This window comes from Drosophila simulans, chromosome 2R (assembly GCF_016746395.2).
Source record: "Drosophila simulans strain w501 chromosome 2R, Prin_Dsim_3.1, whole genome shotgun sequence".
Lineage (NCBI taxonomy): Eukaryota > Metazoa > Arthropoda > Insecta > Diptera > Drosophilidae > Drosophila > Drosophila simulans.
The window spans coordinates 21266888-21287239 of NC_052521.2; the positions used below are offsets into that span (position 1 = coordinate 21266888).

A 20352-nucleotide genomic window follows, 5' to 3' on the forward strand; every position below is an offset into this window, starting at 1 on the left:
ATTTTTAAGAACTGAGGTTAATAAGATTTGTTATTCTTCCAGATTAATCTAATTAAATTAAAATCGGATGTTTCCCCTTTATGTTTCTAAGAGTAATCGCAAATATTCAATGAAGAAAAGAATATTTTATTTTATTGTACTGCCGAAATCCATAAATTAAACTCTATATAAGTAATTTAAATTTAAATTTATAACACCCAAAAAGTGTGATTCCCCCGAAATACCAGTTGGTATATAACGGAATTTCGGAATTTGTAGAGGTATTTTCTGGCGCTTCCGCTGCGGTCACACTGAACACGAGTTTCGTTTTGGTCTAAGAAATGGAGATTGACTTGGGATTTGCGGAAAAGAGCGACAATGGCGCCTGGCTGAGCAACCGCTACTTCCCCAGCAAACTGGGTGGCCAGCCCGCCTGGCTGGAACTGGAGGCCTTGCCGCCCACGTCGCAGGTGCAGTGCAGCAAGTGCCTGGCGCCCAAAACCTTCCTTGCTCAGCTGTACGCTCCCTTCGAGGACGAGTTCAACTTTCATCGGTCCATCTATGTGTTCCTGTGCCGGAATGCCGACTGCCAGGAGCCCCAAAATGCAAGGTAATCCCTTCCAGCTCTAGAAACTAACTTGGAACCTAATCTTACCCTTCTTTCCAGCAATTTCACAGTCCTGAGGTCGCAGTTGCCGCGAAAGAATAAGTTTTATTCGGAGGAGGAGCCAAGCGACGTGGGTCAACCCCTGGTAAGAACAGCAGCCATATTTTCAAAGCAAACTCACCATAATATGTTTTCTTAGCCCGCTGTTCCCTGCCTAAAGAAACTGTGCGCCGCCTGCGGTTGCCATGCTCCCCACGCCTGCAGCAAATGCAAGGCTATCCACTACTGCTCATCAGAGCATCAAAGGGCCCACTGGCCACAACACAAGCCAAACTGCGGAGCACCAGGAGTATCCACTGCGAAGCCCTTAACTCAAATCGTTTTCCCAGAATTTGAGATTGTAATGGACAGCAACCCCGAGGAATCTGCCGAGGAGGACAAGGACGATGCGGCTCGTTTGGCGGAGTTCCAGGAGTTGGAGTCCAGCGGGAAGACGGGCGACTTGAGCAATGTTTCCGAGGCGGAGATGGACAAGTACTTCGGAAACTCGGCGGCCGCCGATGACAAGACCTTTCGTCAGTTCAAAAAGCAAACAGCAGCCGAACCCGATCAGATTGTGCGCTACAAGCGTGGAGGCCAGCCCCTCTGGATCACCAATACCGTCAAAACGGTGGAGGACCAACTTAAGAAGCTGCCCAATTGCACCGCTTGCGGAGGAGAGCGTCAATTCGAATTTCAGATCATGCCGCAAGCGCTGACTCTTCTGGAGGACGAAAACCTCGACTGGGGCGTCCTGGCCGTGTACACTTGCGCCAAGAGCTGCCCCATCGACGGCTACGTGGAGGAGGTTCTAATCAAGCAGGACATTGTGGCGGAAGATGAGAGTTGACATTAAAATGCGTACATTTAAATTTTATTCTTGTCAATTACGGAACACGTGAACATTTACTTCAGCTTGATGATGGGGAAGTAGCTGTGTTTGGAGAAGTCAAACTCTGGCTGCCGCTTGACTTCCTTCTGGTGTCCGCGGGCCAGCACATTCATCACCACAAAGTTGGTCCGCGCGATTTGCAGGAGGTCCAGCATCTGGAGGAATCGAAACGTATCTTAGTCCATGATAACCAATTTAAAAACTCCATTGACTTACCTCCTGATCTGGGTTTTGAATGCTTTCGAGTACATTGCGGGCCTGGTCAAAGTGCTTGGCCGCATAGGTGTACAGGTCCTCGACGCTATGTCGCATCATGTGCTCCCGGACGTTTTTGAACTCTGCGTACGAGACGGGCGGAGGACTGGTGAGTGTGGCGAAGGGCAGGAAGCGTCGGTTGTAACGGATCTCCTCGTTGTCGAACTTGGACAGCGGCAGGCGCACGCGTCCGTCTTTGGTCAGGGCCCCCATTGCCTTATACATTCCGCCGCAGAGGCTGAGTAGCGCGTGGTAAAAGACGATCTCGGCGCGGTACGGCCTCTGAGTCTTTTTGTTCTTTTTCGGCTTGGCCGCCTTGCGGTTCTTAGCCGCTCCGCCGCCGCCCGACTGGGTCTTACTTTGGTGCTCGGCGTACTCCTCCTGGGCCAGGAGGATGTTCTCCGTGCGCGTCAGCGCGGAGACCAGGAAGCCAATGAGGAACTCGTACGGATACCAGTAGATGTAGAGGAACTCATGCACAGCATATAGTTCCAGCTCAAAGCCGGACATCAGGAAGATCAGCATCGCACGGAAACAGTTGTACAGCACCCATGTGGAGAAGTGGGTGCTGTGCTTCAGAGCGGTGGCCATGGGCTCGTTGCCCTCCATGGCTCGTTCGTTGGCCAGTTGGTTCATCATAGAGTCCAGTCGCGCTGCATCCACTTGGATGGTGTCGAAGTTCTCTATCAGACGCGCCAGCTTATCCCGCTGCCTTGCGCGATTGAAGCCACAGATGCGAATGAACTGCGTGAAGGTGTTCATGTTGATGCAGTAGCGGAAGAAGTTATCCAGGTGCTGCTGCACCTTGGGATCGGCAGCCACCGGATGCTTGGCATTCAATACGGGTGGCGAGTTGAAGACCTGAACCGAGTGGCGCAGGAACTGCTTCATGGGAAGCTTTCCGTGCGCCATACGCATGTTGGCGCCGAACAGGCTCTGCAGCACGCTTCTGGACAGGATGCACTGGCCCGACTTTTTGCTGTACTCGATGAAGAAGTTCTGGAAAGCCAGCGTGTTATTACAATTTCTCTTAGAAGACAGTTAAATAGTTTTCTACCAGCGCCGAATAGTAATCCTTGTACTTGGTGACTTTACAGGCGTATTTGAAGCGCGAAATCATTTCCTCCAGAAACTGATAGCTGGATGGACGGTCCCTGATCTTGATGCTACGCGGAAACGCGGGCGGTTGGCTGCGGTCGTGGATGCGTGGAGAGAAACCCATGGGATTGGGGGCGTCAGCTAGTGATTTAGGGAGGAAATACTCAGCATTTACATAGGCTAGTTATCTGTGACCACTTACACCCCTTCTCTGGTTGTGTGCCCCGATCCAAGGTGTTCCTTATTCCTGGAAGCATCTCAGAGGCCACAAACAGGATTTTGTATATGTCTACCTTGTCATCGACGGTGTCGTTGCTGGCCATTTGCTCCACGTGGTAGATCACCTGGAAAAGATGGCGCATAAAGCGCAGCCGGTGAACCACGGCCATCCAGTCCTCTGTGGAAGTCAGCTTTTTGCACTTGCGAATTAGCTCATCCTCCACATCCTTTAGCGAGCTATAAACAGTGGCTGGTTGTGCCTTCTCAGCAGCCAGAAGAGCAGAATTTCCGTACAGCTGGAAGTCCTCCTCCTCGTTGACAGCAGCCACGGCAATAATTTTCTTGATGACCACAATGAGATTGCGCACGGCAGTGCAGAAGACGCGCAGCGCCTTATCCTTGATCTGTGCGGGAGCGTGCAGGTAGAGGCAGGTGAATAGAACCTGGTCCATGGAGTTGCCCTCCAGCCAGGACACCAGGCAGGAAAACAGAGCATCATAGATGCCAATCAGTTCGGAGGGCGTGAGATCGTCCAGTTTTATGGCGCCCGTCTGGAAAGAGTCCTCTTTAAGATACACATACTTTAGCCAGGGGTCAAAAAGACAAATCTCACGGCAATGGCTGCCTCGAAGGAGGGCGGCGGAAGATCCTGCTTGTCGAAGCCCATGCCCACGTCCATCTTGGGGTCCATGATCTCTATGGCTGACATGGCTTCAAAAAGACCGAACAGCATATCCTGGGCCAGTTCCCCGGGCTGCAGCTCCGCACAGGCGTCGTGGAACTCCTTGGTCACGTCCACCCAGCCGTGCATCGGGTACTGGGTGATGTCTTCCGCAGCACTGCCGCTCCGCATGGTGCGCTGCACATCCGGATCCAGAAATCCGCACTCGCCCACGCTCCACTCGTCCTGCTCCAAGCTACTGGCCCGGGCAGCTGCCGCCGCGGCCGCCGTGGCAGCCTGGAAGTCTGGAGGCTCCGCAACGCTGCTGTGAATATGCGTATATGCATTTAGATGGTTATGCTCTGTATGTAGGTACGTGTGTGGGTTCTTGCCGGTGGTCTGTGGCTCACCTTCCGTTCATGGTCGTCGGATCTGCCTCCGCCGGCAAGGTCGAGGGGTACATCTTTTGTACCTATATTCAACAGGCGGTCAACCTGTAGCTCGATGTGCTACAAATTTTCTTTTATTTATAAAAGCTATATATTTTTATGAATTAAAATATGTAACTTCCAGTGTGACCAAGTGCCGAACGGTCAGCCATGCCTTTATGTTGCAAATATACCGCTTGGTACCAAAAATGTCATAATTTTCTGTTTTTAAGTTCATTTTTGATTTTGCGGAGATAATCATTGGCTATATGATTATTAAAAATCTGAAGTTCATTGATAAGTCTTAATAAGTATAAGCCTTCAGTATTTTTCAGCCCGCCACTTGCAACTTGGCAGCACTGGCAAGGTTAACAGTGTACTGTTATGTTTTCCGATGTTTTGAAAGCTATTAAAAGAAAGTCTTAAAAGATTAATGAGGTGCTTTCATGTTTTCCCATGATTTCAGCTTAGAATTTCTCTAAGTTACCCATAAAACAAGTGAATGAGCATTTAAAATGGGAAACTTGAAGGCTTGGTGGGCTTTAAGCTGCACTGTTGAGCTTAACAGCGACGACCGTTACAACTGTTACCAAGTTCAAATGCTGAGTCAGGTGAAAATGGAAGTAAACAAGAAAAGCGTAGTTCATTGGACTGCGGCTGGCCCATTAACTAAACAAAATGACTGGAAGCGCAATTCAGCGTTTTCTGAGACCCAGACGATCGCCTAGACCGAGCAGAACAGTTCCGCGGTTCAAAAAGCAAGGATCAGAGCACGAGCTCGATTTTTAGTCTCACTTATGTTTGCTCCGATTTGACTAAAACAAACAAAGTATGCCTTGAACCGAGGCATTCTACAACCTTATCAGTCGCGATTGTGCCCGCTGTTATCGGAAGCGGAAAAGCTCGCTCGCGCTTTCACTCCGCGGTTTCACTCCGGATTTCGAGCAACGCGGCGCAGCGCCCGCCCCACGGATGTTGGGGTTGACCACCACCCCGACTGTTACAAGTATCCAAGTTGCGAGTGGGAGCTGAGCCCGAGGGGTTGGATTGGTTTGTTTACCACGGAAGCCCCACTTTCACTCGCTCGCTCTCCCCAAATCGCAATCTTTCTCTGCCTCGGCTCCCAAATCTCTCTTGCTAGTGGCGATTTACTCAAATCAGAACGCTCATTCAAACCAAAGGTTACAATGTTCCCACAAACAGTGGGTTTTTATTATTTAATATAATTATATAAATTTCAAGTTAGAATATTAGTTTAAAATATTTTTAGACATATTTCTTTGAATACGTTATTAGATTTCTTTAAAAGTGGTTAGTTTTTGAGATATTTGAAGTTACATTGCTTGGAACGAAAGCGCCTAGAGTTATGCAACATATACAACTTATAACTTATATAACTTATTCGAATGCGATTCCCCTAAATCCCCACTTAAATCCACTGATTACTTCCTCCGCTGGCATTGAGTGGTCTGCAGAGAGAACTTGGGAGCCCGAGGAGGAAACCCACTCAATGAATGAGCAGAACGCAGAACGGATGGGCAGAGAGATTGGGATTGGAAGCGACTGAGTTTTTGAGTTCGACCGGCGAACTATTTAAGCAGCGCTCGTTTGCTCATTGCATTTCAATGTGTTATCGTTGGCCATTAAAAAATAACACGAAAACATTGGTCCCAAATCACGAGAAGAATTCCGCCTCCCTAGCATTCGAGTACAAGATTCTCAAGCCTGTAAAAGCTGGGCACCATCGTTTGAAAAACGTGCTAACGGTTCACTTGGTCGGTCGAATCGGAACGTATCGGGCGAAAGTCTCCAACACAAATTCCGAAATTTAACGCTTCGTGGTATCCAAATCAAAGGAGGCGGCGCACTGGGCCCACTTATTAGCCAATTTCACGCGTAAGTTGCCGACAAAAATACATTTTTATTTTAGAATCCAGCGGTGACATTTACGCCGCCGCCAAATGTTTTCCATTTCAAGTTCGCCGAGAATAAAACACGAAACACTCACTATAAACTAAATCTGAATACATATGTACATATAGATGTCGGACATCGGACCGTAGTGTTTCCCAAACGGCACACACGTCCTAATTAAATGCGAACAGCGAAAACTTAAGCTTTTTGGCAGGCGACCAAATCAAATAGTTTAAATGAAAACACAGATGTGGACGCTGACATGTGGGTACCTCACATGTTCGTTAATGAAAAAGTGGAGGGATTAGGTCTGGAAGTGAGCCGGAACAAGTGCCGAGCATAAATTGTAGTATTCCCAAGACAACTTAGCTCAACTTAATCACCCCACCGACCGACTGGGGTGCCTGACAAGTCATAAATATCGTTTGGAGTGCTGGCCCCCCAGATAAGATAGCGTTCCTTATCAGCGGCGAAGAAAAAGACCATCCTCCTTATCAATCGAACAAAACTTTCCAGTATTTCGCGCTGGGAATGGCCCAGGCAGTCGTGGAGTGCTGGCCACATCGATCCGGGAACTTGTTTGTGGCTCAACCCGTTGTCAAGGCAAAATCGAGGGGCGGCTCTAAGTCTTCGACCCCAAGGGGCAGTCCACCGCAGGGCGTGACAATTGACCAAATTTAATCGTGGCCCACACGCACGACTGGGCTGCCAATAACAAGCAGACAAATAAGTGAAATACCAGCAAACTGCACACGGGCAATGAAAATCTCGGTCCTTGGGCGGCGGGAAAAGCAAATATGTGAGAAGCAACTGCTTTCCCCGGCCCCCAAATCACACACACACACACGCAGGACTGCGAGCCATGTGTATCCTATTTATTTCAATTGATTTGGGGGCAACGTGGCGTATGAGCAACGCCGCAGGCAGGCAAAGGAGGAAAAGGCAGAAGTTCCCAGCATCAGGCAGCAGGAGGAGTCCTGCAGACTCCTCCTCGCCCTCGAACTCTCGACTTTTATACAGCATTTTGTATCGATTTGATTGGATTCCATTCCATTCGATGCCCCTGCCGCACGGTTTTGTGGCTTTTCAATGCGCTCCAATAAAGCTGACTGGGCGCCTCGCACGCCTGACTTAATTGGATTTAATTACAGGGTGGCCTTGATGGCTCCAACTAGTCTCTAGTAGGATGGTTTGGATAAATCCAATTAATACGTAAAATGGCCAAGACTCTGCACACAGCATACCAGACCGGAGTACCTTATCCTTCAGTCGAAGCTAGCGAGGCTGCACTGTAGCTGACCCGCCGGGGCAAACAAGCAATGAGTAAATGCGAAAAACTCTGTATTTGATACAATAGATTTCCCTGACCCAACTGGATGCAGGAGGCGAAAAAGTTTTGCCGTTTTTCCCCTATTTTCCGATTTCCCTCGCTGAGTTATAGAGGGTCATTTCTCATTCAATTAAATAAATGAATCTCCATGAATATTGCAGGATGGAACATCCAGGCCCATTCAGGGAGTTCATTAAGTCCGCAAGCCCACGGAAAAGCCTTTGTCAATTAGTCAAAGCGCTTCAAGAGCCAACCAATTAGGCTAAAATGTTTGTTGCCTCTTCCAGCGCCGTGGATGCCCCAAATCAGCGCAGCACGGCCCCTGCCCCCAGATTCGCTTTAAAGGACCCTCAGCCAAACAATAACAATGAAAACACATCAAAATCAATCTGTCAACAAAAGTCGAGCAAAGTGCTGACTACACAGACGCCGCCCCGGGCAACTGACAAAGCGTCCTGACTACGTGCCGCACCAGAGCCCTTCCACGATGATTACGTTGTGAAGGAGCACGCCACTCCGGACTCCGCACTCCGGAGTCGGCCAAGTGTTTAAAACACCCTTCAGCCCTCAGCCTTCAGCCCTCAGACCCCCTACGCCACTCCGAATCCCATTGAGCTCCGAGCTCCTCAGTCGAGGATGTCGTTTTATTACAAGAGGAAAGACAAACAGCAAAATGGCGCCAACATTGTCAGAGTGTCAGCTTGTTGCCGTTGCTGCTTCTGTTCCCGCTGTTGCTCCTGCTCCTTCGCTGGGTTCTGTTGCTCCAGGCAGTCGAGCGGGATGGGGAGGTTGCCTCCCCCCCAGCCTGCAGGATTCAGTATAATCACGATGGCGGTGGTGATGATGATGCCTGTGCACTGGTGCACGGATTTCGCTTGGCTTCCTGCCAGCAATTTGCGCTGCCGTGCGTTCTTCATGCACTGAGCAAAAGCAGATATGCTTATCTAAACTAATATATAGTTCTAGCTCTTTTACGAGGGTCTTCAAACTCTTGTGCGATTTGATAAGAACCTAATATAGTAAGTATCTTAGCACAAGAGCTTCGTGCAAAAACACTCCCCAGCAAACAGACCGTTGATAAGGAAATTAATCAGTTCAAGTACGATGTTACGTGACAATCAGGAGCCTGATTAACAAAAAACCCAATGAATTGATAAGCGCACAGAGTGTGATTAACCAGTGTTTCGCAGTGTTTGTTCGGCTCGGCGCACATGGCGTATGCGCAATGTTGCTGGCGTTGCATCCGTTGCCTGGGTGAAAAGAGGGGGGGTGGGTGGTTAGTGGTAAGGATGCGAGTGTATGTGCGTCAGCCAGATTGGAGGAGGAGGCCAGAGCTTATTGTTCACTGTTGCTTGCAACAACAGCAGATCCTTTGAATCCTTTTCGCTGGGTTTGCGCCCCAGCAGATGGCAGGCATTATCCGCCGCCTGGCTGGGATTTGCATTTCAATGGTAACTAGCCCGGACTGAATTGGTCGGGATTTCAGACATCCTTTCAGCGGCGGCAGGACGAAAAATGCGAGGAAATTGCCCGGGCCCGTGATGAATTTAAATGAAGTTTGCTGCTGAAATGGGCAAAATGCAATTTACAACTTAAATGGGTAATTTGCAGATGGAAGTGAATAGTTAGCTTATGGAAACGAAATGCATCGCCCAAGCGGCATTTCCGATGTGGAATTAAACGAGCAGTTTGCGTGGAGCTCAAATGAATTCAAGTGAATTCAAATGAACAGCCAGTGCACCCGTATGGCTGGTGTGAATAGCCCGATAATCCATTTGCATCGTTTCCGTTTCAGCAGCTCAAACAATTGAGTTCGTGCACTTTTCGCAGATAGCAGCAGATTAGTTCTAATGTGTTTAGAATGCCGCATTAGTCTGCACAATAGGCGGATTTTAGAGCTACCAGGCAACTGATCGACTAGTTCGTACTCAGTACCCTTGCAACCCAGCAACTTATCACTTTATACATTTTTCACATGCTCAAAAAGTTGATTGTAGAGAGACTACATTTATGGAAATTTGTATTTCTATATAATTAACTTCATGTTGCAATATCTTTCCAATAAAAAAATCATAAATCGTTGGTTGTTACTATGTACTATGCTTATCTATTTAATTACAGTGTTTGTTGACAGACCATTTAGTGTAGATTTGCATTTCTAAGATTTTGATTTCGAGCATACCCCTCTTACTTTACAACCTTTTAACTGCTCCACCCACCAGCGCGGATCTGGGCAGCCAGACAAGCGGAGCTAGTGCCTCATTCGGTGGCAATGGATTGGAGTGGGGGCCATGGAGGAGCAGCGGGAAGGGGCGGCTAATCCGATTAGGCGGCTTTTAACTCTATTAAGCTGAATCAAACTTTCAAAGCCTCTGGCCAGTGCGCTCCCTCCCCCTCGGTTTCCAGTCACGTTCTGCCACAAGTTGGCCAGCTCCCAGCTCCCAGCTCCACCTGTGGCCATGGGCCGAGTGTCGAAGCCCAAGCGTAGGAAATTGGTTCCGGCTTGTGGCAACTGTCGGAAAAGCTGGTGACAAAGCTGCCAGGTTTATGGACCAATCACCCAAACTGATTCCACCGATCGATCCCACAGCGAACAATTCGAATGATTTATGGCGAATGTAAATGAAAAGTTGTGATTTATATGACAGCGGCCACTAATTGTGGGTATGTCTCGATTCCGTCGCGCAGGTGAAAAGCATTGAATGTGGATTCTGTGGGTGATTTGCATATTCAAACTAATCTTACACGTGTAGGCATTCGAATGCATTTAATCTGTAGCAGTGGAAACTATTAATATTGATTATTTAAAAGTAAATAATTTAGTGTTGGAACTGACTTTAGAAAAGGACGAGGACTCTACTTTGGTTATTAGGAAAGATCTAGCTTGATCTTTATAAATCATAAAGTAATGATATTCACTTAATCGTATGTAATATCAAACAATCTATTAAAGCTGAGTTAATTCATTTTATTGCCGCTCATGACAGCCTTCATATCTGCAACGACTTTTAACATGACAATTTAATTTAATAACTCATTTATTTAACTTAAGACAGATCCCCTGGCTTGCATTGCCTAGTTAGCATATAAATTAGTAGAGGACGCCCACTCTCGCGGCTATCGGATCTTAATCGGCTTGGCGTGTTCCTTAAATAATTGTTAAGTAATGCTGATAAATGACCCGTGCACTGGCACCTGGTGCGGATTTGCATGGGACCTTGATCCGATCGAGTTCAGCTGAGATTCAAGTGTTCCCAACTAAGCACAGTTCTTTGCGAAAGTGCCCAGTGATTGAAAGAGAGTTCAAGCATTTGGACAAACATTCAATCATTGCGAGTGCAACCGCAAATTGCCAACCATTTCGGTGCTCAGCTAAACGGCGTTAATGTGATTTTAATTATCCGCATGCAAACAAATCGCAACGAGGCGATGACGGCGGGCAGCTCAGCACTTTGAAGTAATCGCGCCGCAATATCACTCATTCGCACCGTGGGCCGCAGTGGGTGTGCAACACTTGAGTGCCTACTAGGCACCTTTGCAACACTGGCACTTCCGCTCGGAAATCAAGCTTAATCAAATCAAGCCATTCAATGTAATTACACCATCAACACTTTATGCGATTGAGCTCTACTCACTTCACAGACTGATTGAGTAATTACCCGCGGCTGGTCGCGTACTTAACTTATGCGTGTAACTAAGTTATGGTGCGCGGAACATTTGTACCTGTCACTTAGTCCGATATCGGTGTCCATAATCCGCAGACCCCACAGAACGTGCAAACCCGTTTTGCAGCCGTTCGACAATTTTGGCAGCTCAATCAGCGATCGTCGTTTAAGATTCGAGATTTAAGACCTATTGCGATTCATTAGGAGAGTGACTCGCTGAACGAAAGCGACGCTTTGGATTCGAATGCAAGGGTACTGAACTACCTATTAAGTCGAAAATACCCGCCTTAGTATGGGTTCCTCGATCCAAACGCGTCGCAGCCTTTACTCACCCACCGGATATAGCTCCAAGTGTGGTTCCAAGTATAAATACCGCCAATTGCACCTGCACCCAGCCACCCAGAACTGAGTCATCTTGCGTCTTGGAGCCCAAAACAATGCGAAGAGGCGCGACTCTGGGCGATTGAGATAAATTTAGTGCTCCACATCTGAGTGTCGGCGGAGATCGTCTGGTGGTCGGTCTGACGACCCGAAACGAGTTTCCCAAAAAAAGAGACAGAAACGTGACTGGGTGGAGGAGGGGACAAGCGGTCGACGAAATAATAAATTTTGTAAACAAAATTATCCATGAAAAGTTTCCAGCGATTGTGCATGATAAACAGTTTCGTTGACAATTTGCATTTTTTGCCCGCTAATTGCGGTCTGTTTTTATGACCGCCTGAATAATCCATAGGCAAAACACATTCGAAATCAGCCAGATTTCGACGAAACAATCGCGGGAGTTAATGGCCGGAATAATTCCGTAATATTCGAACTAAAGAGCCGGAGAAATAGAGATAGATATTCATATTCGTATTCGTATTCATGGGTGATAATTGGGAGAGCGCGCGCCAAACTAAACAAACCACACGGCGAAGAATGTAAATATACACATACCCCGCCGTTCCGACGATTCGCCGCTGCCCCCCGTATCCGCCGATTTCTGGGAGAGACCTCCACCTCCACCGCCTCCACAATGGCGTTGTGTTTCTTTCTTTTGTCGCATTTTAATTGAGCCAGCGGCGTGCGCTCCGCTTTGCTCGTTTGCACGGCCAAAACAAAATAAAATGAAATAAAATAAAATAAAATGAAAAAGAAATAAAAACAAAAACAGAAGAAAATAAAATACGCGACAGCTGCGCGCGGAAAGTAAACAAAAACAGCACGGGAGGATCGGGCAGTCCGCCGTGGAAAGATCATTCACTGCGGGAGTAGTACGCATACGCCGTGTGGGTTTTAATTGCGGCCAATATTTCGGGGGTGTGCCTCTCGACTTGTTTACTCCGTGTTCTGGAAGGGCTACTCAAGCATTCCGCGCTGTAACATCACTCATACGCCCCGTGGCCGCTAGTGCGAAAATAGCTGGTGCATACAGACATACACTGTGCATAATAATCCGGAATAACTATTAATATGCTTGGGATTCCTATTGTTTCAAATGGCTAAATTCGCGATCGTAAATCTGAAAAACCTGAAAAGAATGGAAAAGTACGGCTGACACCTTCCTGGTGGACAAGCCTGCTCCTTCAGCCGATCCAACCTGGCCAACTGACCTTGATAGCCAGCACAGTTCAGCCTCTCGACATCGCTGCACTAATTTCTAACCAGTTTACCTTTTTCGCCTTACTTTTGCTAACAAAAAAACGAGACAAGAGGGAAATGTCGAGAACCACTGACCGCAGACCACAAACACAACGCCCTCCTCCACGTCGGAAGTGCCGGCGGGGAAAGGCCCATCTTGGAAAGTCCAGGAAGCGGCTGCCAACTGGTCGGTGGCCCAAGAGAGCGCAAACCAGTCACGATCCGCTCTCTTTGGCCGATAACTGAGCAAATAGACTGCTATGTGACCGATGGATTCGACCGGCAACCGCTGGCTCCGTCCAGCGCCTCTCTCAGTCGCGAATGAGCAGCCGGCGTGCGGGGCTCTGCGCTTAGACCGATCCGATTGCGATTGCGAATCCGAATCCGATTCCAAATACACTCTCTCGCCGCGATCCGCTGGCTATATAAGGTGCAAACGTGCCCGACTTCTGGCATTCATTGTTTGCTCGCAGGCCCATCGAGTTCTCGCGCCAGGATCGCCCTCAAGGATCGCTCCTTCCAGTCCGCCCATCAATCTTGCTCCGAATCCCAGCCAGAGAACCAGAGATCCCCGTGATTGTGTACCCCATCTAGTGTTTATCAAAGCAAAGTCAAACTAAAAGCCAAACAGCGCCAAATACAAACAGAGATTCGTCGGCGGCGAAGTAAACAAAACATCGCAAAACGTGCGCGCCAGCAAAAAAGCGAAATAATCGAAATAAGGGAAAAATTCGCCATAAATTTTCCCGACATCCCCATATCCCGATACCCCCTTCCCCGCCGCCACCAAGAGAAAGAACAAAAGAAAGCGTTTTGCAATAAACAAAACCAGAAAGGCAACATGGAAGTGCAGAAGCTGCCGGACCAGTCGCTGATATCCAGCATGATGCTGGACTCCCGATGCGGGGTAAGTGTGGCTCCAGCCACCCACTCCTCCAGCGAGGTGCTCTATTAATACCAGTGGGGCATCCAATAATAGACGAGAACAATGGGGTAAACACCATTTTCCTGGGGGCCAAGGCAGCCACTTCTGTGATTTGGCATGTGCGAATTTTCCAAATCCAAATTCCTTCTGGATCGGTTTATGACCCCTTGGCATTTATGGGGCATCAGTCAATGGAACGTGATTTTATGAGGTGGCAGCTATGGAGGAACCTTTAATCCGACCTAGCTGCTCAAGCAAATCACTCGAAGGCCTAAATTTAAGTGTGCCTTGAAATATTCCCAAGACAGCTGTATAAACAAATTGGTTATTTTGAGTATGCTCTTTTTAACTAATAATATAACTAATAGTATAGTTAACTACATCTGCCAGCTATAACTCATAAGTCGGGAACTGCGACCTTAGTTTCGGTTCTATGATTTATGGCTCCTGTCGCTGGCGAACACGAAAACAAAATTCGAGGAACATGGTCGGTGGAAAATGGATGTGGAAATGGAAATGCACGGGATCGCCATCCATGAGCTGCGAAATATACAAAACAAATTAAGCTGCCTTTCATCTAAGAGCCATAAATAATAATGTTTCCTATGCGCCGCCCGACTTTCCCCCGCCCATCCACACATCTAAGCACCCAACCATTCCTCCATCCATCGAAAGTTTCTGAACGATTTGTTTTTCTGGCGCTTTGCAGCTGAACGAATTGTATCCGATCGCCCGGCTGACACAGAAAATGGAGGACGCATTGACCGTCTCTGGGAAGCCAGCCGCATGCCCCGTCGACCAGGACTGCCCCTACACCATCGAACTGGTCCAGCCGGAGGACGGGGAGGCGGTGATAGCCATGCTCAAGACCTTTTTCTTCAAGGTAAGTGCGCTCCCGCCCATTCTACACATCCACATTGTATTGTAATCAGGGGGCTGCTAGGGAGATTGGTGCGCATATCGCTGGAGCCAATCAAGCCGAACACCTGGCTCCGGAATTTGTAACTGCTTGCCGAATAATTTGAATCGAAAGGCGGCGCACAAAGGTGAATTTGAATAATTTCCAGCGAATTTCAATTAGCTAATTAGGCTTTAATTCAGATCGAAATTCGCACACTGAACTTGAATTAATGCGTTGGCCAATCCCTGGGAATTCCAGCCCCTACCGGGAGTGTGCCCTGTTTTGGGGCATGGAATCTTGTGGAGCACTATTCCACTATCCAGTATTCGGCTGTCGTGAGATGTCTTGACATGATCCATGTCACGGCTAGCTTTCAGCTGGTCTTGCATCACGACTCTTGGCGATCTGAAACTCAATCTCAATTGGAATCTGAATCCAATGCGCTCGCTTGATCTTGACTGGATCAGGTTCCAGTTCTCGATGGGGCCGGCCAATGAGAATGCTCCCTGCACAGACCCAGACCAATTGGGCACTCAAGACCTATATTTATGCATACATTGCATATACATGTGTATATACTGCATGCTGATTAGTATGCATGCCACGCCCGCTGGCCACAGCCGCCCCCTCCGGCGGTGAGATGTCGATATGCAAATCGAGTTCCGTTCGCCATTCCCCAGCTGCCTCCATAAATTATTGGAAAATCTTTGGCCGAGGCAATGCGTGCATAAATCACTTGAATCAATTGAATTGCCGATCAATTCCACGATCGTGTCGCCTAATAGCGCCGCCAATTTGTTCGCTCAGCAGATCCCCAGATTGATGATCAATTGGATCCGAATGGGTGGGCCAGTGCGCTGATGAATCTAATGAATCTAATCCGCTTCCCTTTTCCGCACAGGATGAACCGCTGAACACCTTCCTCGACCTCGGCGAGTGCAAGGAGCTGGAGAAGTACTCCGTGAAGACGATTCCCGACAAGTGCTCCTACAAGGCGGTCAACAAGAAGGGCGAGATTATCGGTCTGTTCCTAAATGGCCTGATGAGGCGTCCGGTAGGTGAACCTATTAAGTGTGATAAGTATGTTGCATGACTAATTGTGCTCCATCTTTGCGTAGTCCCCCGATGATGTGCCCGAGAAGGCGGCCGACTCCTGCGAACATCCCAAATTCAAGAAGATCCTCTCGCTGATGGACCACGTGGAGGAGCAGTTCAACATCTTCGACTTGTATCCCGACGAGGAGCTCATCCTGGACGGCAAGATCCTGTCGGTGGACACCAACTACCGGGGCCTGGGCATCGCAGGCCGCCTGACGGAGAGGGCGTACGAGTACATGCGGGAGAACGGCATCAATGTGTACCACGTGCTCTGCTCCAGCCACTACTCCGCCAGGGTGATGGAGAAGCTGGGATTCCACGAGGTGTTCAGCATGCAGTTCGCCGACTACAAGCAGGAGGGAGAGGTGGTTTTCAAGCCGGCGGCCCCGCACGTGGGCATGCGGGTGATGGCCAAGGAAGTGGGTCCCGCAAGGGCGGTGAAGACCAAGCTGTAAACTATCTGAGTTCGGATTTTGTACTATCGTATGTGATTCTTTAGTTTGTAGTGCGGTGGCGGGTTCCCGGTAGTGTATCCACGTTCGATTCAGAGTAGTGTAAACAGACAGTACAAGTTACGTATTTATCTAATTTAATTTGCCCGTCGCGACGGTAAACTTAAGTGTTTTGTGTTTAGAACGAGCTCAAAATAAAACCTTGTCTTAATAACCGACTGGACAACAACTTAGCCCCTGGCGCGGCGGGAGTTCGACTTCCTGTTCTTGCCGGAGCGCTTGGCCTGGCTCCGTTTGGCCTGGGTCTTCTTGGCGTTCAGCTTCCGGTTGCTCCTGGTCCTGGAGCTCCGGCTGGTGCTGCTGGCGGTGGTGGTGCCCACACGGATCCTCCTCACAATCGAGTACGTCAGGTTGGACAGGTACACTTTCTTGGGCGTGCCGGACGAGCTGTAGGTGGGACTGGTGGAAGAGGTGGAGTTCTGCGAACTGGACAGGTCCAGGCAGCAGAGCACGAGCACCACGATGCACAGGGTGCCGACTTGAATCGTTGACTTCATGTTGGTAGTAGGATTGCTTGGAATATGCTTCGATGGATGCGGCCGGAGTGCTTAAGTAGTCGCCCTGGTTGTTTGCACAGTTTGCACAATCGCCTACGAAGGCCGACGAAATTGTTTAATTTCGCAAAACACTGGCGCTTAAGCAATTGCTTTTGCGTTTGCTTTGCCTTGAACCAAAACAAAATATTCAAAAATAGCTATCTGCTCTCACGTTTAATTTGACCAAAGGAAATGGGGAAATGGATTACTTAGCCGAAGACTGGTTGAAAGGACTCCGCGACATACGGTCCACCATGCGACGCACTTGCTCCTCGTTGCCGTACTTCTGGGCGTCGGCCACAACGGCGGCGTGGTGGGAATTAGCCTCTGCTGAGATTTCGTCCTGGATCTGGCGGCTCAGTTTAAAGGACGACCTGTTGGGGATGGTGCAAGTTTAGTGTGACTACTTAAATTCTCTGGTTCATAATCATTCACCTGACGGAGGTGAAGCCAAAGAGTGCCCCGACGAAGCCTAGGGCCATCAGAACCATGGCCACCTGCCAGTTGGAGACCCTCTTCAGACCCCGGATGCCATAGTACGGTCCTGGATTGGGATCGTAGTTGGGCCTCACATCCCACGCCTGGCCGGGATTGACCGTCTCGCCCACCGGACTTCGGTCCGAGAGCGGTGGCTGCCACAGCAGGCTGTCATCGTAGTCTCCCCTCCGCTGCGGCTTTATCAGGGTCTTGTACGCCTCGGAGATCTGAACAAATCGGGCTGTGCGCTCCGGACAGGCGGCATTGCTCTTAACATCTGGGTGGTACTGCGGGAAAGGCAGGGCTTAGGAGGCTCCGTTGGAATCTTGGAGTTACTTACCAATTTGGAGAGCTGGACAAAGGCATTACGGACTTCGCGGGTGCTGCAATCATTGCGAATATTCAGAACTTCATAGTGCGTTTCGGCTTTTCTTGGTTTGTCGTTGGAGAAACTGCGCAATAGGCAAGCATTTACTTTATATAACAACTTTTTCAGTCGTAAAGTCCTTACTTACGCACATATCCAGCTCGAGTGGGGAGGCACAACCTCAGCATTGTGAGCTGTATTAGTATTATTTGTGCTGATCTGTCGGAGAAAGCATAATTTTTAACTAGGGCTTTAAAAATAAAATCAAAACACAAAACAGCTGATTTGAGCGCCTTACTCTGGCAACCCTGGGTGGCCAGCTACGAAAATAGAGTTGGCAGCTCCGTTCGATGAAACAGCAACTCAGTTGAACTATCGACAGCGAGCAGTGCTGCCATACTGTCGTAGCGCTAGTAACAGAAACAACATAAATTCATTTAATATTTCTTTGGCCACTTGACAACGCAAATCACCATGAGTGCACAGGAAAAAGCCTTCGAACTGCAGCGCCAGGTGCGCCAGAACGCGCGAGAGTACGAGAACTCTGTGAAGGACTTGTACTCCTGGGAGCAAGACATCAAAATCAAGGAGAAAGAGCTCCAGAAGTCGCCGCTTTCTGCCGCCAATAAGGTGAGCTTTAAATTCTTTGGGATTACCAAGTAGAGCTCACACTTTCAATGCAGGATGTGCCGGTGCGCAGTCATGTCCAGACAGACAAGGCGCGGAAGGAGAGCCCCTCCTCCTCGGCGGCCAGCTCACCCACGGAGAAACAGGACTTGCCAGTGGACCCTGTGGCCCAGCAGTACAAGAAGGCCAACGACATCAAGGACCGTGGAAACACCTATGTCAAGCAGGGCGAGTACGAGAAGGCCATTGTGGCCTACTCCACTGCCATTGCCGTCTATCCCCACGATCCCATTTACCACATTAACCGGGCACTGTGCTACCTAAAACAGGAGCGGTAGGACTGCTTAGAATGTTCTGGATACTTCTGTACTACATGGATATTTATCCTTGCAGCTTTGATCAATGCGTGGAGGACTGCGAGGCCGCCATTGCGCTGGACAAGCTCTGCGTGAAGGCTTACTACCGGCGAATGCAGGCCAACGAGTCCCTGGGCAACAACATGGAAGCCCTGAAGGATTGCACCACAGTGCTGGCCATCGAGCCGAAGAACATCGAGGCCAAGAGGAGCCTGGCCAGAATCAACGACCGTCTGCGCAAGATTTGTAAATATAATTTAAATTTCCTAGTACGCAAATTTTAAGACTATCCTGGTCATCATCCTTACAGCCACCAAAAGTGGGCCAAACTTTACGCCCGATCGTCCTGGCATGATTGAGATCTTGCCAATCGAGAAGCCTGTTTATAAGCGCTCCAAGAAGGCAATGCGCAGTGTGCCCGTTGTAGACGTGGTATCTCCTCGTGGTGGCATCGATGATAGCAACCAACTACGCATTTCGGATGAGGACATAGATAAGATATTTAATAGTAACTGCGGCATAATCGAGGAGGTAAAAAAAACAAATCCGAAGCCGACGCCAGACACATCAAGTCCTCCCAAAGCTGTGACCATTGCTGAGAGCTCCAAAGAAGCCAAGCCTGCCAAACAGACTGCGGGCAAGAAAGCACCAGCTGTGGAAGCCCCCAAAAAAACAGAAACACACAAGGATACCAAGATTGCGCCTGAATCCGATAGTGAGACCAAGCCAAGTTCACCCAAAAAGACGGCTGTCGAGGTCCCCAAGGTTCAGACTCCAGTTTCTCCGCCAAAGACCACAATAGAACGCAGCCCAGAAGTCAATACCGTGCAAACTGAAAAAATCGAACAAACTTCGAGCAACAACGCAATGTCACCCAGTCCAATAGAGGTAGGTTCGCTTAAGATCAAAGCTGAGCTATTGTTAAACCAATTCTCTATGATTTAGCGCTTCTTACCGCCCGCACCCACGAGCACAGCACAGTTCCATGTGACCTGGAAGGAGCTGAGTGGACCGCAGAAATACCAATACCTAAAGTCCATTGAAGTGCCGAATCTGTGTAAGATCCTGGGAGCAGGCTTTGATTCGGACACGTTTGCGGACCTGCTGCGCACCATCCACGACTACTTTGTACCAAATAAGGAGCCAAACACGGCGGCTATCCTGCTGGAGGTCAGCAAAAATGACGAGTTCACCATTTTGGCCATGCTCATGTCCGCAGAGGAGAAGAAAAGTAGGTGGCAAAACGTTCTATGCATAACTTAGTTTGCATTTCATGTGCTTCCCCTTTTCACAGTGGTTTCGTCTATCTTCAACGCCATCAAGAACTGGCCCAGCAAGAATCCGGCTGTGCTGGACAACCTACACAAGGAATACGGAGTAGCCTAAACACACAATGTTTCAAGTTTAAATGTACTTAAGTTGCTTCAAATTGTTAGCTCAAAAACCAACTAAAACAACTCAAATATAAAGAGGATTTGTAGATAGGGTCCCAAAACGTTACACAGAATGTGAGTGAATGAATGTGTTTAGTTCGGCGTTTATAAGATACGCTAAGATGCGCACTAGTTACACTTGCTGGGAATTTCTCAGCGTGACTCATGTTTTTTAGTCCAGTATGAGCCGAAAATTCCATATGCAGAAGACCATTTGAGCAAACAAGCCGTTCTTGCCCGACCAGACCATGAATATTGGATAACCAATTGAGTAATACGAATTAGTGTAATTTACATAAATCAGCGCATTAATTCAATCTGCGAAGCCACCTAAAATGGGCCTTCCAGCAAGAACAACAACTCCATTAAGCGACGTTAAGTTGGAAGCGCTGATCAGTCGGTTTATCCGATCC

At 48.6% G+C, this 20352-nt stretch overlaps 6 protein-coding genes across 8 annotated transcripts; 3 read left to right on the forward strand and 3 right to left on the reverse strand.

Moving 5' to 3' along the window:
- Window positions 1–248: 248 nt before the first annotated feature.
- On the forward strand, window positions 249–1497 carry LOC6736016 (programmed cell death protein 2). The gene is made up of 3 exons (XM_002082889.3): window positions 249–589; window positions 647–731; window positions 786–1497. The coding sequence occupies exons 1-3, from the start codon at window positions 321–323 to the stop codon at window positions 1473–1475; spliced, it is 1044 nt and encodes a 347-aa protein (XP_002082925.1). The 5' UTR covers window positions 249–320; the 3' UTR covers window positions 1476–1497.
- LOC6736017 (N-alpha-acetyltransferase 35, NatC auxiliary subunit homolog) lies at window positions 1478–4376 on the reverse strand. Of its 2 annotated transcripts, none has more exons than XM_016181237.3 (6): window positions 4161–4376; window positions 3703–4072; window positions 3073–3640; window positions 2830–3011; window positions 1734–2771; window positions 1478–1672 (listed from the first exon to the last, which is right to left on the reverse strand). In XM_016181237.3, the coding sequence occupies exons 1-6, from the start codon at window positions 4211–4213 to the stop codon at window positions 1532–1534; spliced, it is 2352 nt and encodes a 783-aa protein (XP_016029414.1). In that variant the 5' UTR covers window positions 4214–4376; the 3' UTR covers window positions 1478–1531. The 2 variants fall into 2 exon arrangements, with proteins under 2 accessions (XP_016029414.1, XP_002082926.1); XM_002082890.4 differs by having other exon boundaries at window positions 3703–4075.
- Window positions 4377–5802: 1426 nt separating this feature from the next.
- LOC6739514 (arylalkylamine N-acetyltransferase 1) lies at window positions 5803–16301 on the forward strand. Of its 2 annotated transcripts, none has more exons than XM_039292707.1 (4): window positions 5803–6074; window positions 14342–14515; window positions 15435–15587; window positions 15652–16301. In XM_039292707.1, the coding sequence occupies exons 2-4, from the start codon at window positions 14381–14383 to the stop codon at window positions 16084–16086; spliced, it is 723 nt and encodes a 240-aa protein (XP_039148641.1). In that variant the 5' UTR covers window positions 5803–6074; window positions 14342–14380; the 3' UTR covers window positions 16087–16301. The 2 variants fall into 2 exon arrangements, with proteins under 2 accessions (XP_039148641.1, XP_016029415.1); XM_016172235.2 differs by lacking the exon at window positions 5803–6074 and adding an exon at window positions 13026–13614.
- LOC27206315 lies at window positions 16204–16743 on the reverse strand. The gene has a single exon (XM_039292708.2). It carries the CDS (start codon window positions 16638–16640, stop codon window positions 16314–16316), a length of 327 nt encoding a protein of 108 aa, XP_039148642.1. The 5' UTR covers window positions 16641–16743; the 3' UTR covers window positions 16204–16313.
- A 95-nt stretch (window positions 16744–16838) lies between these two features.
- On the reverse strand, window positions 16839–17803 carry LOC27207041 (dnaJ-like protein 60). Its single transcript, XM_016182796.3, has 4 exons — window positions 17668–17803; window positions 17497–17608; window positions 17115–17443; window positions 16839–17053 (listed from the first exon to the last, which is right to left on the reverse strand). Exons 1-4 carry the CDS (start codon window positions 17709–17711, stop codon window positions 16885–16887), a joined length of 654 nt encoding a protein of 217 aa, XP_016029418.1. The 5' UTR covers window positions 17712–17803; the 3' UTR covers window positions 16839–16884.
- A 45-nt stretch (window positions 17804–17848) lies between these two features.
- LOC6739518 (RNA polymerase II-associated protein 3) lies at window positions 17849–20013 on the forward strand. Its single transcript, XM_016172237.3, has 6 exons — window positions 17849–18153; window positions 18207–18484; window positions 18544–18752; window positions 18817–19394; window positions 19452–19737; window positions 19801–20013. Exons 1-6 carry the CDS (start codon window positions 17998–18000, stop codon window positions 19890–19892), a joined length of 1599 nt encoding a protein of 532 aa, XP_016029419.1. The 5' UTR covers window positions 17849–17997; the 3' UTR covers window positions 19893–20013.
- The last annotated feature ends 339 nt before the right edge of the window (window positions 20014–20352 follow it).